The 17,312-nt window shown below is 46.3% G+C and overlaps 1 protein-coding gene across 5 annotated transcripts in view; it reads right to left on the bottom strand.

Moving 5' to 3' along the window:
- Positions 1-13,163, bottom strand: part of LOC109865083 (coiled-coil domain-containing protein 136) — a 51,130-nt gene extending 37,967 nt beyond the window's left edge. For 3 of the 5 annotated variants that reach the window (XR_004204276.1, XR_004204277.1, XM_031798159.1), the window contains exons 1-2: positions 13,048-13,161; positions 12,304-12,579 (exon numbers count right to left, since the gene is read on the bottom strand). Coding sequence is in view for 3 of the 5 variants with exons in the window: in XM_031798159.1 (XP_031654019.1) it covers positions 12,304-12,355 (52 nt within the window). In the remaining 2 variants the exon portion in view is untranslated. Of the gene's footprint in view, positions 1-12,303; positions 12,580-13,047 lie in introns of all 5 variants that reach the window. The other 2 variants (XM_031798157.1, XM_031798158.1) reach the window with 2 other exon arrangements.
- Between the last annotated feature and the right edge of the window lie 4,149 nt (positions 13,164-17,312).

The raw sequence follows: 17,312 nt of genomic DNA, 5'->3' as shown, positions 1-17,312 counted from the left end.
AGTCACATCCAATTACAGATGACAGAGGAGAGGAGACTCTAAGAGGAGGATGCAGAGGCAGAACTATGGCTGCATCTGTCTCCCTATGTGTGAGAGAGAGAGAGCAGGGAGAGAGACTGCAGTAGAGTAGTGTGTTAGTGGGCCATGGAGGCGTGATGGTGGGAGGATCAGGTTGGCACGTGCTGGGCTCTGTGGGTGCTATACATGGCATATGTGAAGAGAGAGAGAGGAGGGGTGCAGCTGCTGGGGGTGGACAAGTAGAGACGGGAATTGGTGAAACCAGTGGGTATTGAGGGAAGAGCTATGGGAGTCAGTGGTTCTTCAAAGGCATATCAGGGGGGGGGGGGGGTGTACGTACTTATGGAACACCAGCACAGCAGAGCTAAAGGACAGGGGAGTCACTGACACAACATGGACGAGGTGTTCTAGAGTGTCGCAGTCAGATCAAAGGATATTGAGATGGACCTTCTCTGTTCTTCTCCCAGTGCCTCCATTTATCCTCTACCTCTCTATCGAACTCCTTAGAAGCCAACTGTGAGGAAGTAACATCTTTTGGTGATTTGTCAGTCAAATCAGATGAGGGGGGAGAGGGAGAGAGAGAGAGATGCTGTGTGTTTGTCAGTACTTTGTAGTGAGAGTGGAGAAACACTGTAGTCATTTCTATAGCAGAATAAACTGGGCCATCAGCACACTCACACAGAATGAACCACACACAGACACAGAGAATGAACCGTGCAGCATAAGCTTACACACTCCGAGCCATCACAAAGCAGCTCTGAAGATCACAACGAACTTTGGCTTTGATCAGAGACAGCATTTTACAGAGAGAACTCCCGGGACTCTCTATTTCATCTGGGTATAGCTAGCTCTACATAGCTCAAGTCCTTCAGACTAGCTATCAAACCCAATTAACCCAATAGACCAGCTATGGCTAACTCACAGCTACAACAGCTAACTAGCCCCATCCACTCTGCCAGAGCAGCTTTGGCTAACTCAATTTATATTGAACAGCAACTCAACACAGACAGCTGTGGCTAACCCAAACTCACCTTTACATACTGTAACTACAATACTGTCTCACCTCTACCTGTTAAACTATGTCGCACCTACACCCAGTGTTAATTTCATCAATGAAAATAGTGACTACAATTTTTGTCAAACACCTATTTTTCAGACGAAATTGACAAGACTATAACTAAACTAAAATTAGTTTTCATTTCAGTTATCTCTGTGACTAAAATCTGACTACTAAATGGACTGGATAAGAGTTTTTAGGTGAGATTGAGAGCTTTTCATTGATAAGCATGTTATATAAATAATCTAATATAAAGCATTACTAGCAGACCAAAGCTCTGGTTAAACCGGATGCCCTCAGATAACTCTGGGCCCAGTGTCCTCAGTCAAGTTTAGAGCCTACGTGCAATAACATGATTATCCGAAGGACACACAGCTGCCATCACGCAAATATACTCCCCTGTAAACTACAAAGATCATCCTGCAACACAAACGAGCTTAGAGTGCCAAGCTATCTCACTGACATTGAACCCTACATGCACTCCTGCATAAACAGGAAACACCTGAGCCTAAAGCAGACATTACCAGTCCCTAAATCCATGCTTTCCTTGACACACATACATTTCATGAGCACTGTACACTCACACTATACCCCCCCCTACTGGTCGGGTGCCAAGAGCAAAGGACTTTGCTGTGCACCAATGGGGCTCCTGCTCTGGCTAGAGCAGGGCCCGCCTCCAACTCTTCAGGACCAGTCAGAAGACCAACACGACGAGACCCCACCTACATTATTCTGTGTATACATTCTGTTGTAAACTCTGGCGAGGCAGCCTAATTTTTCTGACTCCTCACAGAGTCATATTGCTTAGGTCCGTGCACGATAACAAGATAAGATATCTTTGACTCAATAAACTTTCTTTTTGATACACCTGATTCCACTCTGTCCAGCGTCGTTGTTTTGCATTTCCTCTCCAGTATGTAGACACCAACAAGCACCATGAATATTAGTAGCACAGACGCACAGAGCAGTTCTGTTCAGCAGTCTAAAGGACACGCAGCAACCGGAGCACACAGCCTACATCCCTACATCAGCTGGTGCGCTGCAGAGGAGCAAGCGATGAGTGGCTCCGATTATACACATGAACCAGTCACCACCCGTCTTCTAGTTAGCTACCTTTTGCCTGGTTAAGAAATAAGCTTCTTTACTAAATGAAAAACAATAGCAGCATTGAGTTTAATAGTGAAACAACAGTCTAGTTATGTATTTCTCTCCTTCTAGTATAGAAAAGTAGGCCGTCTTTGAATGTGTGGTCTCGTTCAAGCCTGCCACTTTCCCCACTGCATTTCATAGCCCACCGTAACCAAGTCTCCCTCTTTTCCTCAGAGAAAACAGCTGGATTCTAGCCTTTACCGTTTGAAAGATATGACCCATATACCCGCTCTACCTTCTTACTTTCTATCATGCATTGGTGGACCACTTTTTACAGTCATGAAGCATATTGCTGGATGTTCGAAAACTGGACTGCTTCCAGACCGAACCTTCAACCATTTGTTTCGGCTACACCAACTACACCAGCTATAGCTAACAACCTGGGAGGTATTGTTTTGGAAAATTCTGATAGAAATATGCTACTGTATGTAGAACAAACATGCCTCTAGGACATGTTGAATAATGAATAACATCAGTTCTACTCATGGAATTTTCAATCTGCAACGTGGCTCTGGTAACGTGGCTTGTGGCTCTGGTACCAGAACCACGTTCAGTTGCAAAACATTCTCGAAGGTAAAAATATCTAAGACTAGACTAAATCTAAAACAAAAAAAGAGTGCAAAAATGAACACTGCCTACACCTGTTAAAACTACAACACCGTCTCACCTACACCTGTTAAAACTACAACACTGTCTCACCTACACCTGTTAAAACTACAACACCGTCTCACCTACACCTGTTAATAAATCCTCTTGGGGCTAGGGGGCAGAATTTTCACTTTTGGATAAATAGCGTGCCCAATTTCAACTTCCTGCTACTCATGCCAAGAATATAAGATATTCATATTATTCATAGATTTGGATAGAAAACACTCTGAAGTTTCTAAAACCGTTTGAATCATGTCTTTGAGTATAACAGAACTTATGTAGCAGGCAAAACCCAGAGGACTAACTGTTCAGATTTCTTTTTTGCCTCTCTCTTTTCCCTAAATTGTTATTGCCAAGGGCTATTTCTTAGGAACCTGTTTTCAGTTCCTACCGCTTCCACTGGATGTCACCAGTCTTTGGAATTTGGTTGAGGTTATTCCTTTGTGCAATGAAGAAGTAGGCCAACTAGGAACTGGGGACACTTTTGTGAGTTGCGCAAGACGTGAAAAGTGGCGCTGGTTTGTTTTCTTTCCTGTATTGAACACAGATTGCCCCGTCTACAATTGGATTGATTATTAACGTTTAAAAATACCTAAAGTTGTATTACAAAAGTAGTTTATAGGCAACTTTTGAAATATTTTGTAGTGACGTTGCATTTTTTGTAAGCAGTTTTTAAACTCCTTTGTTTACTGCTGGTGCAGATGGTGCAGGCTATCAGATAATAGCTTCTTATGCTTTCGCCGAAAAGCATTTTTTAAATCTGACATGTTGGCTGGATTCACAACGAGTGTAGCTTTAATTGAGTATCTTACATGTGTGATTTAATGAAGGTTTGAATTGTATAGTATTTTATTTGAATCTGGCGCTCTGCATTTCCCCTGGCAATTGGCCAGTTGAGACATTTGTGTCCCACCTATCCCTAACTAGTTTTAAAACTACAACACTGTCTCACCTACAACATTGTACCTGCTTTAACCACCCACTGCACAACTCACACTCACACTCTCACCTCAAATATAGTATGTCTTGGATAATTAACATAAGGAACTGTTTCTGTATGATATGTTGGATAAAGGAATGAAGACAGACACCAATGTCAAGTTCAAGAGCCTTGTTTGTGCATTGTACAAATCCCTACACGTGGAGTCCGGGGAACAGTCCGGCTAGTCGAATACCAATATCAACTAGACTCCGTAACATCATCCTTTTCAATAGAAAGTGCAAACATAAAGGCATAACATGAAGTTCTTAACAGTCAAGTCATAACAATTGAAAAAGCATGACTTTTTCTTTTTTCTTCAGTTGTCAGCTTCCTTTTAAATGTTTGTTTTATTTGTAATTTTTTATTAACAGAGGACAAGTTAACAGTCTCTTGCTTACAGAGTAAGCCTGTCCGGTGGCTTGCACAGCCGACCCACCCATGACTAAGTATTGGCTCTGACAGGGGTAGGGTTAGGGTCACGAGCTGGAGAGCTTGGTGAAGTAGAAACCTCACCTTCAGTTGGCTCATGTCTCAATTCTGCGCCCCTTACCCTTAGGCCTGAACTGTGATCCAGCTCATCTAGGTGAGTGTATGGCGTGTTCTGGTTTGTCTGCTCTGCTACTCGCAGATCCACCCGATTGCGACGATAGAGGGAGCCACCAACATCCACCAGGTAAGAACGTGGTGCAACTCTCTGCAGGCACGTGCCCAGCCTCCAAAGTCCTGTGTGGTCTCCCGGCAGCGGTTTCATCCTTACCGTTTCACCCACCTCTGGTAGGTCTCGAGCAGCACATAGCTGCCTCTGGTAGGTCTCGTAGAAGCACATAGCGAGCTGCTTTCTGTGACGCAGTTTGTCTGTGATGCCAACCATGACGCAGGGCTCAAGTAGCTTGTTAGCTACGGGGATGGTAGTCTTCAGACATCTGGACAGAAGGCGTTGTGCTGGGCTGCTGTCCATGTTTTCAGTGGGTGTGTTCCTCCATTTTAAGATCGCTTTCCATGGGTCGTTGCTGTCGCACAAGGCCCTGCTTAACAAGTTTCTTGCAATCTTGACAGCTGATTCTGCCTTGCCATTTGCTTTTGGGTGTCTTGGAGAGGTTACATGGTCAAACTCCCATTCTGAGGCGATACGCTTGAACTGTGCAGTGAATTGTGGGCCATTGTCCGGGATTATCTTGTCAGGCTGACCTTGCCTTGCAAACTGCGCCTTGCAGCGCTTTATGACTGTCTCTGCAGATAAGTCAGGGAGCAGTTCAATTTCCCAAAAGTCAGAGTAGTGATCAACGATAAGAAGATAGTCCTTTTGTCTGTGGCTGAATAAGTCCATGCTGACGATTTGCTAGGCCCTTGTGGGCAGTTCGTGTGACATCATGGTTTCCTTTTGCTGTTCAGGAGCGTACTCGTTGCATGTGGTACAGTTGCTGACAAAGTCTTTAATTTCTGCTTGCATGTTTGGCCAGTATAATGTTTCACGGGCCTGGCGGTAGCATGCGTCACCTCCAACGTGACTGGAGTGTATGCGGGTAAGCATCTCTGGACGTAGTGATTTGGGAATATTGACCTTCTGACCTCTGAACAAGATGCCATTTTGCACGCTGATCTCATCTCGAAAGGTCCAGTATTCTCTCACTGAAAGGTGTCTCATCTTTCAGGTATGGCCAACCTGCAAGAGCCATGGACTTCAGTGACTGTAGGTTTTCGTCCTTGTCAGTGGTTTGCCTGATCTGGGCTAGGCGGTGATCTGTGACGTTTAAGTAGTCTGCCTGATTAATCTGTTGAACATCTTGTTGTTCCTGCTGTAGCGAACAGATGGCCTGCCGCTGATAGACATTGCCTCTGCCTGTACATTGTGCTGTTGCCCTGCTCAGTGTGTCGCTGATGTACATCTCTGGTCCTGGCTTGTAAATGACCTTCAGGCTGTAATTTTGCAGAGTCAGGAGCATGCTTTGAAGCCTCTTGGGTGCTTTGAGGAGAGGTTTACTGAATATGGCAATGAGTGGTTTGTGGTCAGTTTCAGCTTTGACCAGCTCTCGACCAAATAGGTAGTGATGGAATCGCTAGCAGGAGAAGACGATGCTGAGGCACTCTTTCTCAATTTGTGCATAGTTTTGTTCGGTGGGGTTGAGCGCTCGAGGCAAACGCAACGGGCTGGCCTTCCTGCATAAGGCAGCATCCAAGTCCCCTTTGGCTGGAGTCGCTCTGGATTGTGAAAGGCTTCGTGACGCCGTAGTAGCGCAACACTGGCATGGATGAAGCCAGAGATTTAATCTCCTGCACTGCGGCCTCGTGCTTGGGTAGCCAGTGCCATGGTGTGTCTTTGTCCAGCAACCGGCGCAGAGGCTTACAGACTGCTGATAGGTGTGGCATGAACTTTGCAAGATAGTTTGCAAAACCGATGAGACGCTGTACTCCTTTTGCATCAGACGGGTTTGGCATGTCGAGGATCGCTTGGACCTTGTCTGAGTCCGGCTTCAGGCCTTTTGCTGAGAGAATGTGGCCATGGAAGTGGACGTCTTTCACCTTGAACTGCAGCTTCTTCAGGCCAAGACGAAGCTTAACTGATCGTCAGCGCTCCATCAGTGCCAGGAGCTTCACATCGTGGTCGCGTTCTGCTTCTTCGTCTGTGCCACCACAGCCAACGATCAGGACATCATCGGCGATGGGTTCAATGCCCTTGAGCCCAGCCAGTAACTCGTGCTGCTTGCGTTGATATACCTCATGCGCCACTCTGACACCAAACGGGAGCTTGAGCCAGCGTTTCCGACCCCAGGGGGTCCAGAAGGTAGTCATGAAGCTGCTTTCTTCGCCCAGCTTGAATTGAAGGAATGCATCTCGGGCATACACCAAGGTGAAAATCCTGGCCTTGGGAAGCTTATAGAGGACATCCTCTAGTGTCGGCATGATGTAGTGGAATCGTTTTAGTGCTTGGTTCAGATGCTTTGGGTCGATGCAGAACCTCAGCTTCTCTGTTTTTTTCACTATGACCATATTGCTGATCCAGTCAGTTGGTTCAGTCACAGATGTCATGTGGCCATCGGCCTCATACTTGTCCAGCTGGGCCTTCACAGCCACTTTCATTGCAATGGGCACATTGCGAGGAGCACACTGGACTGGAGTGATGCTCTCATCCACTTCAAAGTGTACCTCCCTAGGCACTGATTCAACGGGCATGTTGAATACCTCGTCATATCTGCTGAGTTGTTGTTCTTTGGACAGGGGTCCATGCTGGACATGATATGATCCACAATGTGCAGGTCATTTGGTACACTGAACTGCATCAGTCCCAGGGGTTCACATGTAGAGCGTGAGAGGAGAGGATGTTGACTGGTTTTCACAATCTCAAACTCCAGCTTGTGTTTACGTCCCCGAATAACACATTCGGTCTCAAAGGTGCCCATAGAGCTCATTAGCTCTCCCGAGTACAGCTTTAATCTAGTATTGCTGGGCAATAGATGTGTGTCAGGTGCCAGATTGATTTTGTCTTTGTAGCTGATTACGTTGCATGTAGCACCAGAATCCAGTTGACATTGTTGTTGCTTGTTGTGTAATTGTAGTGTCACAAACCATCTTCCCTCTTGAGTGTACAGCCCCAATGGATTCATGCATGTAAATGTCACTTTCACTGTTCAGCTCTGAACATTGAGTGACATCATCAACACAGAGAATCTTGCCCTCACTCACCCTTCTTCTGCTTTTGAGACACAGTTTTGCAAAGTGATTATTAGTTCCACAAGCTCTGCATGGTTTTCCGTAGGCAGGGCAGTGCTCTTTGCCACGTGTGTGTGTGTTCCCACAGTATTTACATAATACGGCGCTCTCTGTGTTCACCGTTTGTGGTGAATTACCTCGATTGGTTTTGTCTGAATGTCTGCCTAGCAACAGCGTGAACAGTATCAACGTCGGAGTGTAGGGTTTGGATTTCCATTGCTCTCATTCTCATGTCAGGGACTTCAGCAGTGCGGCACATTTCGATGGCAGTTACTAATGTTAAGCCTCTCTCTCTCGGTAGACGCCTCATTTGCAATTGCCAATACTATTTTGTCACGAATCAATTCATCATTCAATCCCCCGTATTCACAAGTTCTCTCAAACGGGTTACAAAGTTGTGTACTGACTCACCCTCTTCCTGTTTGCAGCTTCCGAAAACGAACCGCTCGTAAATGATGTTTCTGGCGGGTTTGAAGTAATTCCCCAATGCATCCAATATAGCCTTTGCATCACACTGTTGTCGTGCTGTGAGGGTGAGATTGTGCCGGTAGATATGCCTGTATTCGCTACCCATTAAACTCCTCAGAGTTGCAGCTTGTACCTCGTTGGGTTTCTCATGTAGCCCGGTCGCCAGCGCATAGTCCTCGAATTCATCCCTGAAGTTGTCCTAATTTGTATTCCAGTCCCCTGTGAGAACCATGGGATTTGGTGGCAGAATGTGCGCTGCCATAGCCATGGAATAGGAGATTTCTTTGCCTTCCGTCATAGAGGTAGGTAGTGATGCTAGCTAGCCAGCTAACGAGTTGATCAGTGTCGTGAGTAGGAAACGGCGTGTGTTCGCATATGGAACGTAACTGTGCCTATACTGTACTTAGCTACAAAAATAACAAACGTGTGTTTTCCGAGCCACTTCTGATACCATGTATGATATGTTGGATGATATGTTGGATAAAGGAATAAAGACAGACACCAATGTCAAGTTCAATAGCTTTGTTTGTGCATTGTACAAATCCCTACACGTGGAGTCTGGGGAACAGTCCGGCTAGTCGAATACCTATCAACTAGACTCCGTAACAGGAACCATACGTGTGATTAGACCATGGCTAAAATGAATGTTAATACAAGCTTCACTCCGTTGATCTACATACGTGTGTGTGTGTGTGTGTGTGTGTGTGTGTGTGTGTGTGTGTGTGTGTGTGTGTGTGTGTGTGTGTGTGTGTGTGTGTGTGTGTGTGTGTGTGTGTGTGTGTGTGTGTGTGTGTGTGTGTGTGTGTGTGTGTGTGTATGTGTGCGTGGGATTTTTGGAGTAGCAGATACCTTTTGGTAACATGATATCCTCGCCGGTCCCTCTCCCATTTACACTCCAATGTTTTTTATTTTTGTCTTAACATTTTGTGAAGGCAAGGAAGAGTCGCCTTTCCTTGCTAGTAGTAGCTAGGTGGCAGCCTGGCTAGTTGGCTTTAGCCTTGCTAAAAACATAGCAAGCTAACTAGCCTTTTTAGCTTCCCACATCTACATGTGAAATAATCAGATTTATAATTGTAGATATATTTTTATACTTGCTGGTGTAACCTAAATCATTATTCCAGTTTGATAGGCTCCTTGTGTATTCATTCCCATATCACCTAAAACATAAAACGTTATCATGTTTTGGTCGTGGAGAAAATAGCACATGTTTGGTTTACTGTTTGAACAGCTACTGAGATTATATTTGGTTTTAAATGCAAAATAGGCTACTTTGATGAATAGCCTATGTAGCATACAGATCAGATAAAGAAACCAAGCGACAAAACTTTTCAGGTCGTAAAAAAGTATGTTGAATGCCGGAGTGTTACAAGGAGTCGCCCCTTTTGTAACAAATAACATTGCAACACTCTGACCATAATTATATTCTCCTGATTCCGGCTTACAAGCAAAAACTAAAGCAGGAAGTACCCGTGACTCGCTCAATACGGAAGTGGTCAGATGATGCGGATGCTACACTAGAGGACTGTTTTGCTAGCACAGACTGGAATATGTTCCGGGATTCATCCAATGGCATTGAGGAGTATACCACCTCAGACATGAGGCTTCATCAATAAGTGCATCGACGACATCGTCCCCACAGTGACTGTACGTACATATCCCAAGCAGAAGCCATGGATTACAGGCAACATCTGCATCAAGCTAAAGGCTAGAGCTACCGCTTTCAAGGATCGGGAGACTAATCTGGACGCTTACAAGAAATCCCGCTATGCCCTCAGATGAACCATCATACAAGCAAAGCGTCAACACAGGATTAAAATTGAATCCTACTACACCGGCTCTGATGCTCGTCGAATGTGGCAGGGCTTGGAAACTATTACGGACTACAAAGGGAAACCCAGACACGAGCCTATCAGACAAGCTAAATGCCTTGTATGCTTGTTTTGAGGCAAGCAACACTGAAGCATACACAAGAGCAACGGCGGTTCTGGATGACTGTGTGATAATGCTCTCGGTAGCCAATGTGAACAAAACCTTTAAACAGATCAACATTCACAAAGCCGCTGGGCCAGACGGATTACCAGGACGTGTACTCGAAGCATCTGCGGACCAACTGTCAAGTGTCTTCACTGACATTTTCAATCTCTCCCTGACCGAGTCTGTAATACCTACATGTTTCAAGCAGACCACCATAGTCCCTGTGCCCAAGGAAGTGAAGGTAACCTGCCTAAATGATTACCATCCCGTGGCACTCACGTCGGTAGCGATGAAGTACTTTGAAAGGCTGGTCATGGCTCACATCAACAGCATCCTCCTGGACACCCTAGACCCACTCCAATTCGCATACCAACCCCAACAGATCCACAGATGACGCAAGCTCAATCGCACTCCACACTGTCCTTTCTCACTTGGACAAAATGAACACCTATTTGAGAATGCTGTTCATTGACTACAGCTCAGCGTTCAACACCATAGTGCCCATGAAACTCATCAATAAGCTAAAGAATCTGGGACTAAACATCTCCCTCTGGAACTGGATTCTGGACTTCCTGACGGGCCGCCACCAGGTGGTAAGAGTAGGCAACAACACATCTGCCACGCTGATCCTTAACACTGGGGCCCCTCAGCGGTGTGTACTTAGTCCCCTCCTGTATAACCTTGTTCACCCAAGACTGTGTGGCCAAACATGACTCCAACACCCTCATTAAGTTTGCTGACGACACAACAGTGGTAGGCCTGATCACCAACAATGATGAGAAGGCCTATAGGGAGGTCAGACAACTGGCAGTGTAGTGCCAGGACAACAACCTCTCCCTCAATGTGAGCAAGACAAAGGAGCTGATTGTGGACTACAGGAAAAGGCGGGCCTAACAGGCCCCCATTAACATCGACGGGGCTGTAGTGGAGCGGATTGAGAATTTCAAGTTCCTTGGTGTCCACATCATCAACAAACTATTATTGTCCAAACATACCAAGACCATCGTAAAGAGGAATCAACAAAATCTATTCCCCCTCAGGAGAAAAGATTTGGCATGGGTCCCCAGATCCTCAAAAGGTTCTACAGCTGCACCATTGAGAGAATCCTGACCGGTTGCATCACCGCCTGGTATGGCAACTGCTCGGCATCTGACCGCAAGGCGCTACAGAGGGTAGTGCGTATGGCCCAATACATCACTGGGGCCAAGCTTCCTGCCATCCAGGACCTCTACAATAGAGGAAAGCCCATTGTCTCCAGAGACTCCAGTAACCCAAGTTATAGACTGTTTTCTCTGCTACCGCACGGCAAGCGGTACCAGAGCGCCAAGTCTTGGACCAAAAGGCTCCTCAACAGCTTCTACCCCCAAGCCATAAGTCTGCTGAACAATTAATAAATTCGCCACCGGACAATTTACATTGATCATCAATGCTTCTCTCTGTTTATTATCTATGCATAGTCACTTCGCCCCCAACTACATGTACAAATTACCTCAACTAACCTTTACCCCCACACACTGACTCAGTAGCGGTGCTTTCTGTATATAGCCTCCTTATTGTTATTGTGTTACTTTTTATTTTAGTCTACTTGGTAAATATTTTCTTAACTCTTCTTGAAATGCACTGTTGGGTTAAGGGCTTGTAAGTAAGCATTTCACGGTTAAGTCTAGACTATTCGGTGCATGTGACAAATAAAGTGATTTGATTTGATAAAGGATTCACACAGAGGTCATAGGTTACATTACATTGTAAATACATAGGCTGAATGTCCCAATTCAAACAAAACAACATGATGTTTAATGCCAGGAAAACCCCTGGGGATTTCAAAGCTGAAAGAATGTACACAGAAATCCCATTGTTCTGATGATTGACTATTCACCCAGCATCAGCATTTATATTTGGATGTAAATATTATATTTTAATAATATTATATGTAATATTCATAGAGCTCTGTGATGACATGTTTCCTCTGTTGGATGACGTCCCTGAGTAGTGTCACTATGGAAGGCTGGCAGGCTGTCTCTCCATCCCTCTGAGATGAAGCCTCTCTGTTAATCCGTCTGTTCTGGTAAACACAGGCCTCGCTGACTGGCTAACACAAACACACACAAACAGACACCCACACATACACTGGCAGAGCCTTTATGGCTCACACACTCACGAACACAACATTTTGTGTACACATCCATGGAGTCATTGGTATGTAATACACACACACACACAGGCACACAAACAACACACACATGATAGTGTGATAAGCACACACACACATACACATACACAAACAAACACACACACTAACCTGCAGGGTCCATGACCTCCTCGATGACCGGTGGCAGGCGTAGTCCATCCATGGTTGCCCTGGCAACTCAGTGTGGGGGATTAGGGGGAGGTGTCGTGTGGGTCCAGATGCTCTCTTGCACTGCAGAGGTCAAGTGATGGATGAGTATAGGGGGACCAGGGCAGAGAGAGACAGGGGGAGGATGACGCAGACGAAGCCCAGGAAGGCTCCTCACGCTCCGGGTAGACTCAGCCGCAGCAGCCCCTCCATCCTGGAGGTGAGAGAGACGTACGGACGCTGGAGATGAAAGAGACAAACTGAGCGAGGGACCGCAGTCTGAGATGCATGCAACTAAGAGACAAACGGTACAGCTCTCTCTCTCAAAACTCACAATTCACTCTCTAGACCTCCTTTTGTTTTGATACTGCACTCATGTCTCCTTTTTACTTGAGCTGTGATTCTATAACCCCTTCCTGTCCTATTCTCTCTCTCTCTCTACCACTGACCAATTCTCTCGCTCTCATTTGCATGGTTGGTCCCTCTACTGGTTTCTCTCCCGTCTCGGTCTGGGTATCAAGCATGTTTGATGCCCATGCTTTTGCATCCCATCTCTCGCTCTGCCTCTCCCTCTCCCTTTCCCTCTACCTGCTCTTTCTGCTTCTTGAACCACACGGGTCAAATCGAAGGCATTCCTTTCACCATCTAGCACACGTATCTGTAAGCGCAAATATCAAGTAAATATAGACACACACACACTGCATTTACCTTTAATGAGAGTCAGACCTTGGAGCTCTGGATGCTGACAACCTATTCTCCTGCAGCTTGCGATTCATTTTCCGTCGGTCGTTCACTCCTCCCTCCCTCCATCCTCTCTCTCTCTCTCGCTCACACACACACACACACACACACACTCTCTCTCTCTCTCTCTCTCTCTCCCTCCAATTCTCTTTTCTCGTTGTGTTAACTATGCAGGCCTCATTAGTAAAGGTTCTCATACTAAATACTGCTGTCTGATCCATTCCTCTCCTTCGATCCTCTCTCTATCTTTCCTTACAGATCAAAATGGCTTAACCCTTCCCTTACCTGCTGTTGGTCCGTCAGCTGTGATCAATGAACATTAGGTCATTTCATCCAGTCTTCGAACCTGAACAAGAGAGCACAGAATGTATGTCATGAATACACAATGAACTTATGATGTGGGTGATTTAACCCTTCGCTGCACTGAGGACGGGTACTGGGGGAGAGACTGATGAGGTAGGACTCTTGTGGGTTCTCACAGCTGCCGTGTACCTTCAGAGAGACATGAAACACTAAGGGGGAAAATATGGTATCTGGTATCTGTCATTCTGCGAGCAGCATCTTGTCATATCTACAATGCCTTTGAAAGCTTTGTGTAGCAAGAACCTTTAATATTAATGACTATCAGAATGGCATCAAATGGAACTAAAGTAGGCTACTTGTCAGTGCTGATTATTCTCAAACTGTTCATTACGAATTTTGATCAGTCATGGAAATAAAACTGCTGAAAACAAATTGGCTCCCAATTTAACAAGCTAGGAAGTTTTGGTGAAGGTAAAGCCAACTAGCGCAAAAATAATATTGCGATATTGTCAAAACGATAAGACATATCGTAAAAAATGTCAAATGTAAATAATTATGGTATCTGTCATTCGGCAAGCCTTTGAAAGCTTTTCTCCTTCATGTTGCAAGAACCCTTAACATTCATTGCTATCAGAATGGCATCAAATGGAACCAAAGTAGGCTATTTGTCAGTGTTGATTAATGTCAACAGATGTAACTATGTGCTCTCAGTTTTGACATGTCATTGTGACCACAAAGGTCATGAAGTAACAAACTGCCCTCCACAATACACAATGACTCACAACAGGCAGGCCTCACGTTATAAAAATGGAACTGCGACGAGCTCAGAGCATCACACGAATCGAGGCGGAGGGGTTGCTAGGCAACCAAGTCCACTGGACCGCATCACATGAAATAGGCTAGATGCAAATTGTTCAAGCTAAAAACAAAACTACAGAGAAAAGTGAAACATTCTTAACAGTCAAACCTCATCTTTCCTTGTGAGATGTTGACTGTTCATGGGGTTTTAATAGATGGTCCTTACTAGCCAATGACTGAAAGTTTCAGGAAAGACTACAAAAGTTCAAAATTGACTTTGAAGGGTTTTCCCATCTTTGCCAGAACACCCTGGTATCCTCTGCCCTGTGGGTTTTTTCTCTATCAGATGGTGAGTCAGTAAACCTGACTACTGTGAGTGTGACTGAGCTGCTGTGCATCCCTGAGCAACACTGCAGCATAAGTTATATAAGGCAGGCTTTCAGAGGACCAGAGAGTGAGAGAACACTACTGAGTGAAAGGAAGAGGGAAGGGAGTGTACCCAGAATTTTGACAAATGGCATAAGTAGAATTGCATAAGCTAGCAACACATATAGGTATTGCTCCCACCACTGTGCCGCAAAGAGTGGAGGTTTCTGCTGTGTGCTATCCTATGGGAGATGCTATGAATGCCATGCTACCGTCATCAGGAGGTAAGTGGGGACGTACAGTCTATTAACACACATGGATGCAAACACACACACTTGATAACCATGCCCTGGAGGACCCTGTGTCCTGCTCTCTCCAGAATATCTCCTCTTCCCACACACACACACACACACACACACTTGATAACCATGCCCTGGAGGACCCTGTGTCCTGCTCTCTCCAGAATATCTCCTCTTCCCACACACACACACACACACACACACACAGACATGATAACCATGCCCTGGAGGACCCTGTGTCCTGCTCGCTCCAGAATATCTCCTCTTCCCCCCCCCCCACACACACACACACACGATAACCATGCCCTGGAGGGCCCTGTGTACTGCTCTCTCCAGAATATCTCCTCTTCCCACACACACACACACACACACACACACACACACACACACACACACACACACACACACACACACACACACACACACACACACACACACACACACTGGTATAAAGACAAGAAGGCAAGCAGGCTGTGAAAACTAGCCTAACCTTGCTGTGGGCTAAGACAGGATCTGACCGCCTCTTCTCTTATAACTGCCCTGACCTCGCTGTGGGCTAAGACAGGATCTGACCGTCTCTCCTCTCATCACTGCCCTGACCTCGCTGTGGGCTAAGACAGGATCTGACCGCCTCTTCTCTTATCACTGCCCTGACCTCGCTGTGGGCTAAGACAGGATCTTACCGTCTCTCCTCTCATCACTGCCCTAGCCTCGCTGTGGGCTAAGACAGGATCTTACCGTCTCTCCTCTCATCACTGCCCTGACCTCGCTGTGGGCTAAGACAGGATCTTACCGTCTCTCCTCTCATCACTGCCCTAGCCTCGCTGTGGGCTAAGACAGGATCTGACCGTCTCTCCTCTCATCACTGCCCTGACCTCGCTGTGGGCTAAGACAGGATCTTACCGTCTCTCCTCTCATCACTGCCCTAGCCTCGCTGTGGGCTAAGACAGGATCTGACCGCCTCTTCTCTTACCACTGCCCTGACCTCGCTGTGGGCTAAGACAGGATCTCCCAGTCACTCCTGTCATCACTTCTCTGCGAAACACAGACATTCACATTTAAACAGGCAGGGAAATGGAGTGTGTTCAGTGCCATTAAGCCAGGTTTATGCTAACACACACACACACACACACACACACACACACACACACGCACTGCAGGTCCATTTGGTAAAAAGGAGTTGTGGCTCGGAGAAAACATCTACACCATAAAAAAGGCATATCCTCTAATTGTTTTTTTGTTTCCTATTTCCACCAGCCATAGGAGCAGCTGACAGACTATTTCCACCAGCCATAGGAGCAGCTGAAAGACTATTTCCACCAGCCATAGGAGCAGCTGACAGACTATTTCCACCAGCCATAGGAGCAGCTGACAGACTATTTCCACCAGCCATAGGAGCAGCTGACAGACTATTTCCACCAGCCATAGGAGCAGCTGACAGACTATTTCCACCAGCCATAGGAGCAGCTGACAGACTATTTCCACCAGCCATAGGAGCAGCTGACAGACTATTTCCACCAGCCATAGGAGCAGCTGACAGACTATTTCCACCAGCCATAGGAGCAGCTGACAGACTATTTCCACCAGCAAAAGGAGCAGCTGACAGACTATTTCCACCAGCCATAGGAGCAGCTGACAGACTATTTCCACCAGCCATAGGAGCAGCTGACAGACTATTTCCACCAGCCATAGGAGCAGCTGACAGACTATTTCCACCAGCCATAGGAGCAGCTGACAGACTATTTCCACCAGCCATAGGAGCAGCTGACAGACTATTTCCACCAGCCATAGGAGCAGCTGACAGACTATTTCCACCAGCCATAGGAGCAGCTGACAGACTATTTCCACCAGCCATAGGAGCAGCTGACAGACTATTTCCACCAGCCATAGGAGCAGCTCACAGACTATTTCCACCAGCCATAGGAGCAGCTGACAGACTATTTCCACCAGCAAAAGGAGCAGCTGACAGACTATTTCCACCAGCCATAGGAGCAGCTGACAGACTATTTCCACCAGCCATAGGAGCAGCTGACAGACTATTTCCACCAGCCATAGGAGCAGCTGACAGACTATTTCCACCAGCCATAGGAGCAGCTGACAGACTATTTCCACCAGCCATAGGAGCAGCTGACAGACTATTTCCACCAGCCATAGGAGCAGCTGACAGACTATTTCCACCAGCCATAGGAGCAGCTGACAGACTATTTCCACCAGCCATAGGAGCAGCTGACAGACTATTTCCACCAGCCATAGGAGCAGCTGACAGACTATTTCCACCAGCCATAGGAGCAGCTGACAGACTATTTCCACCAGCCATAGGAGCAGCTGACAGACTATTTCCACCAGCCATAGGAAGCAGCTGACAGACTATTTCCACCAGCCATAGGAGCAGCTGACAGACTATTTCCACCAGCCATAGGAGCAGCTGACAGACTATTTCCACCAGCCATAGGAGCAGCTGACAGA

Source organism: Oncorhynchus kisutch, linkage group LG19 (genome assembly GCF_002021735.2).
Source record: "Oncorhynchus kisutch isolate 150728-3 linkage group LG19, Okis_V2, whole genome shotgun sequence".
NCBI classification, from domain to species: domain Eukaryota; kingdom Metazoa; phylum Chordata; class Actinopteri; order Salmoniformes; family Salmonidae; genus Oncorhynchus; species Oncorhynchus kisutch.
The sequence above is the reverse complement of the archived record's forward strand: the minus strand, read 5'-3'. Positions and strand labels throughout refer to the sequence as shown.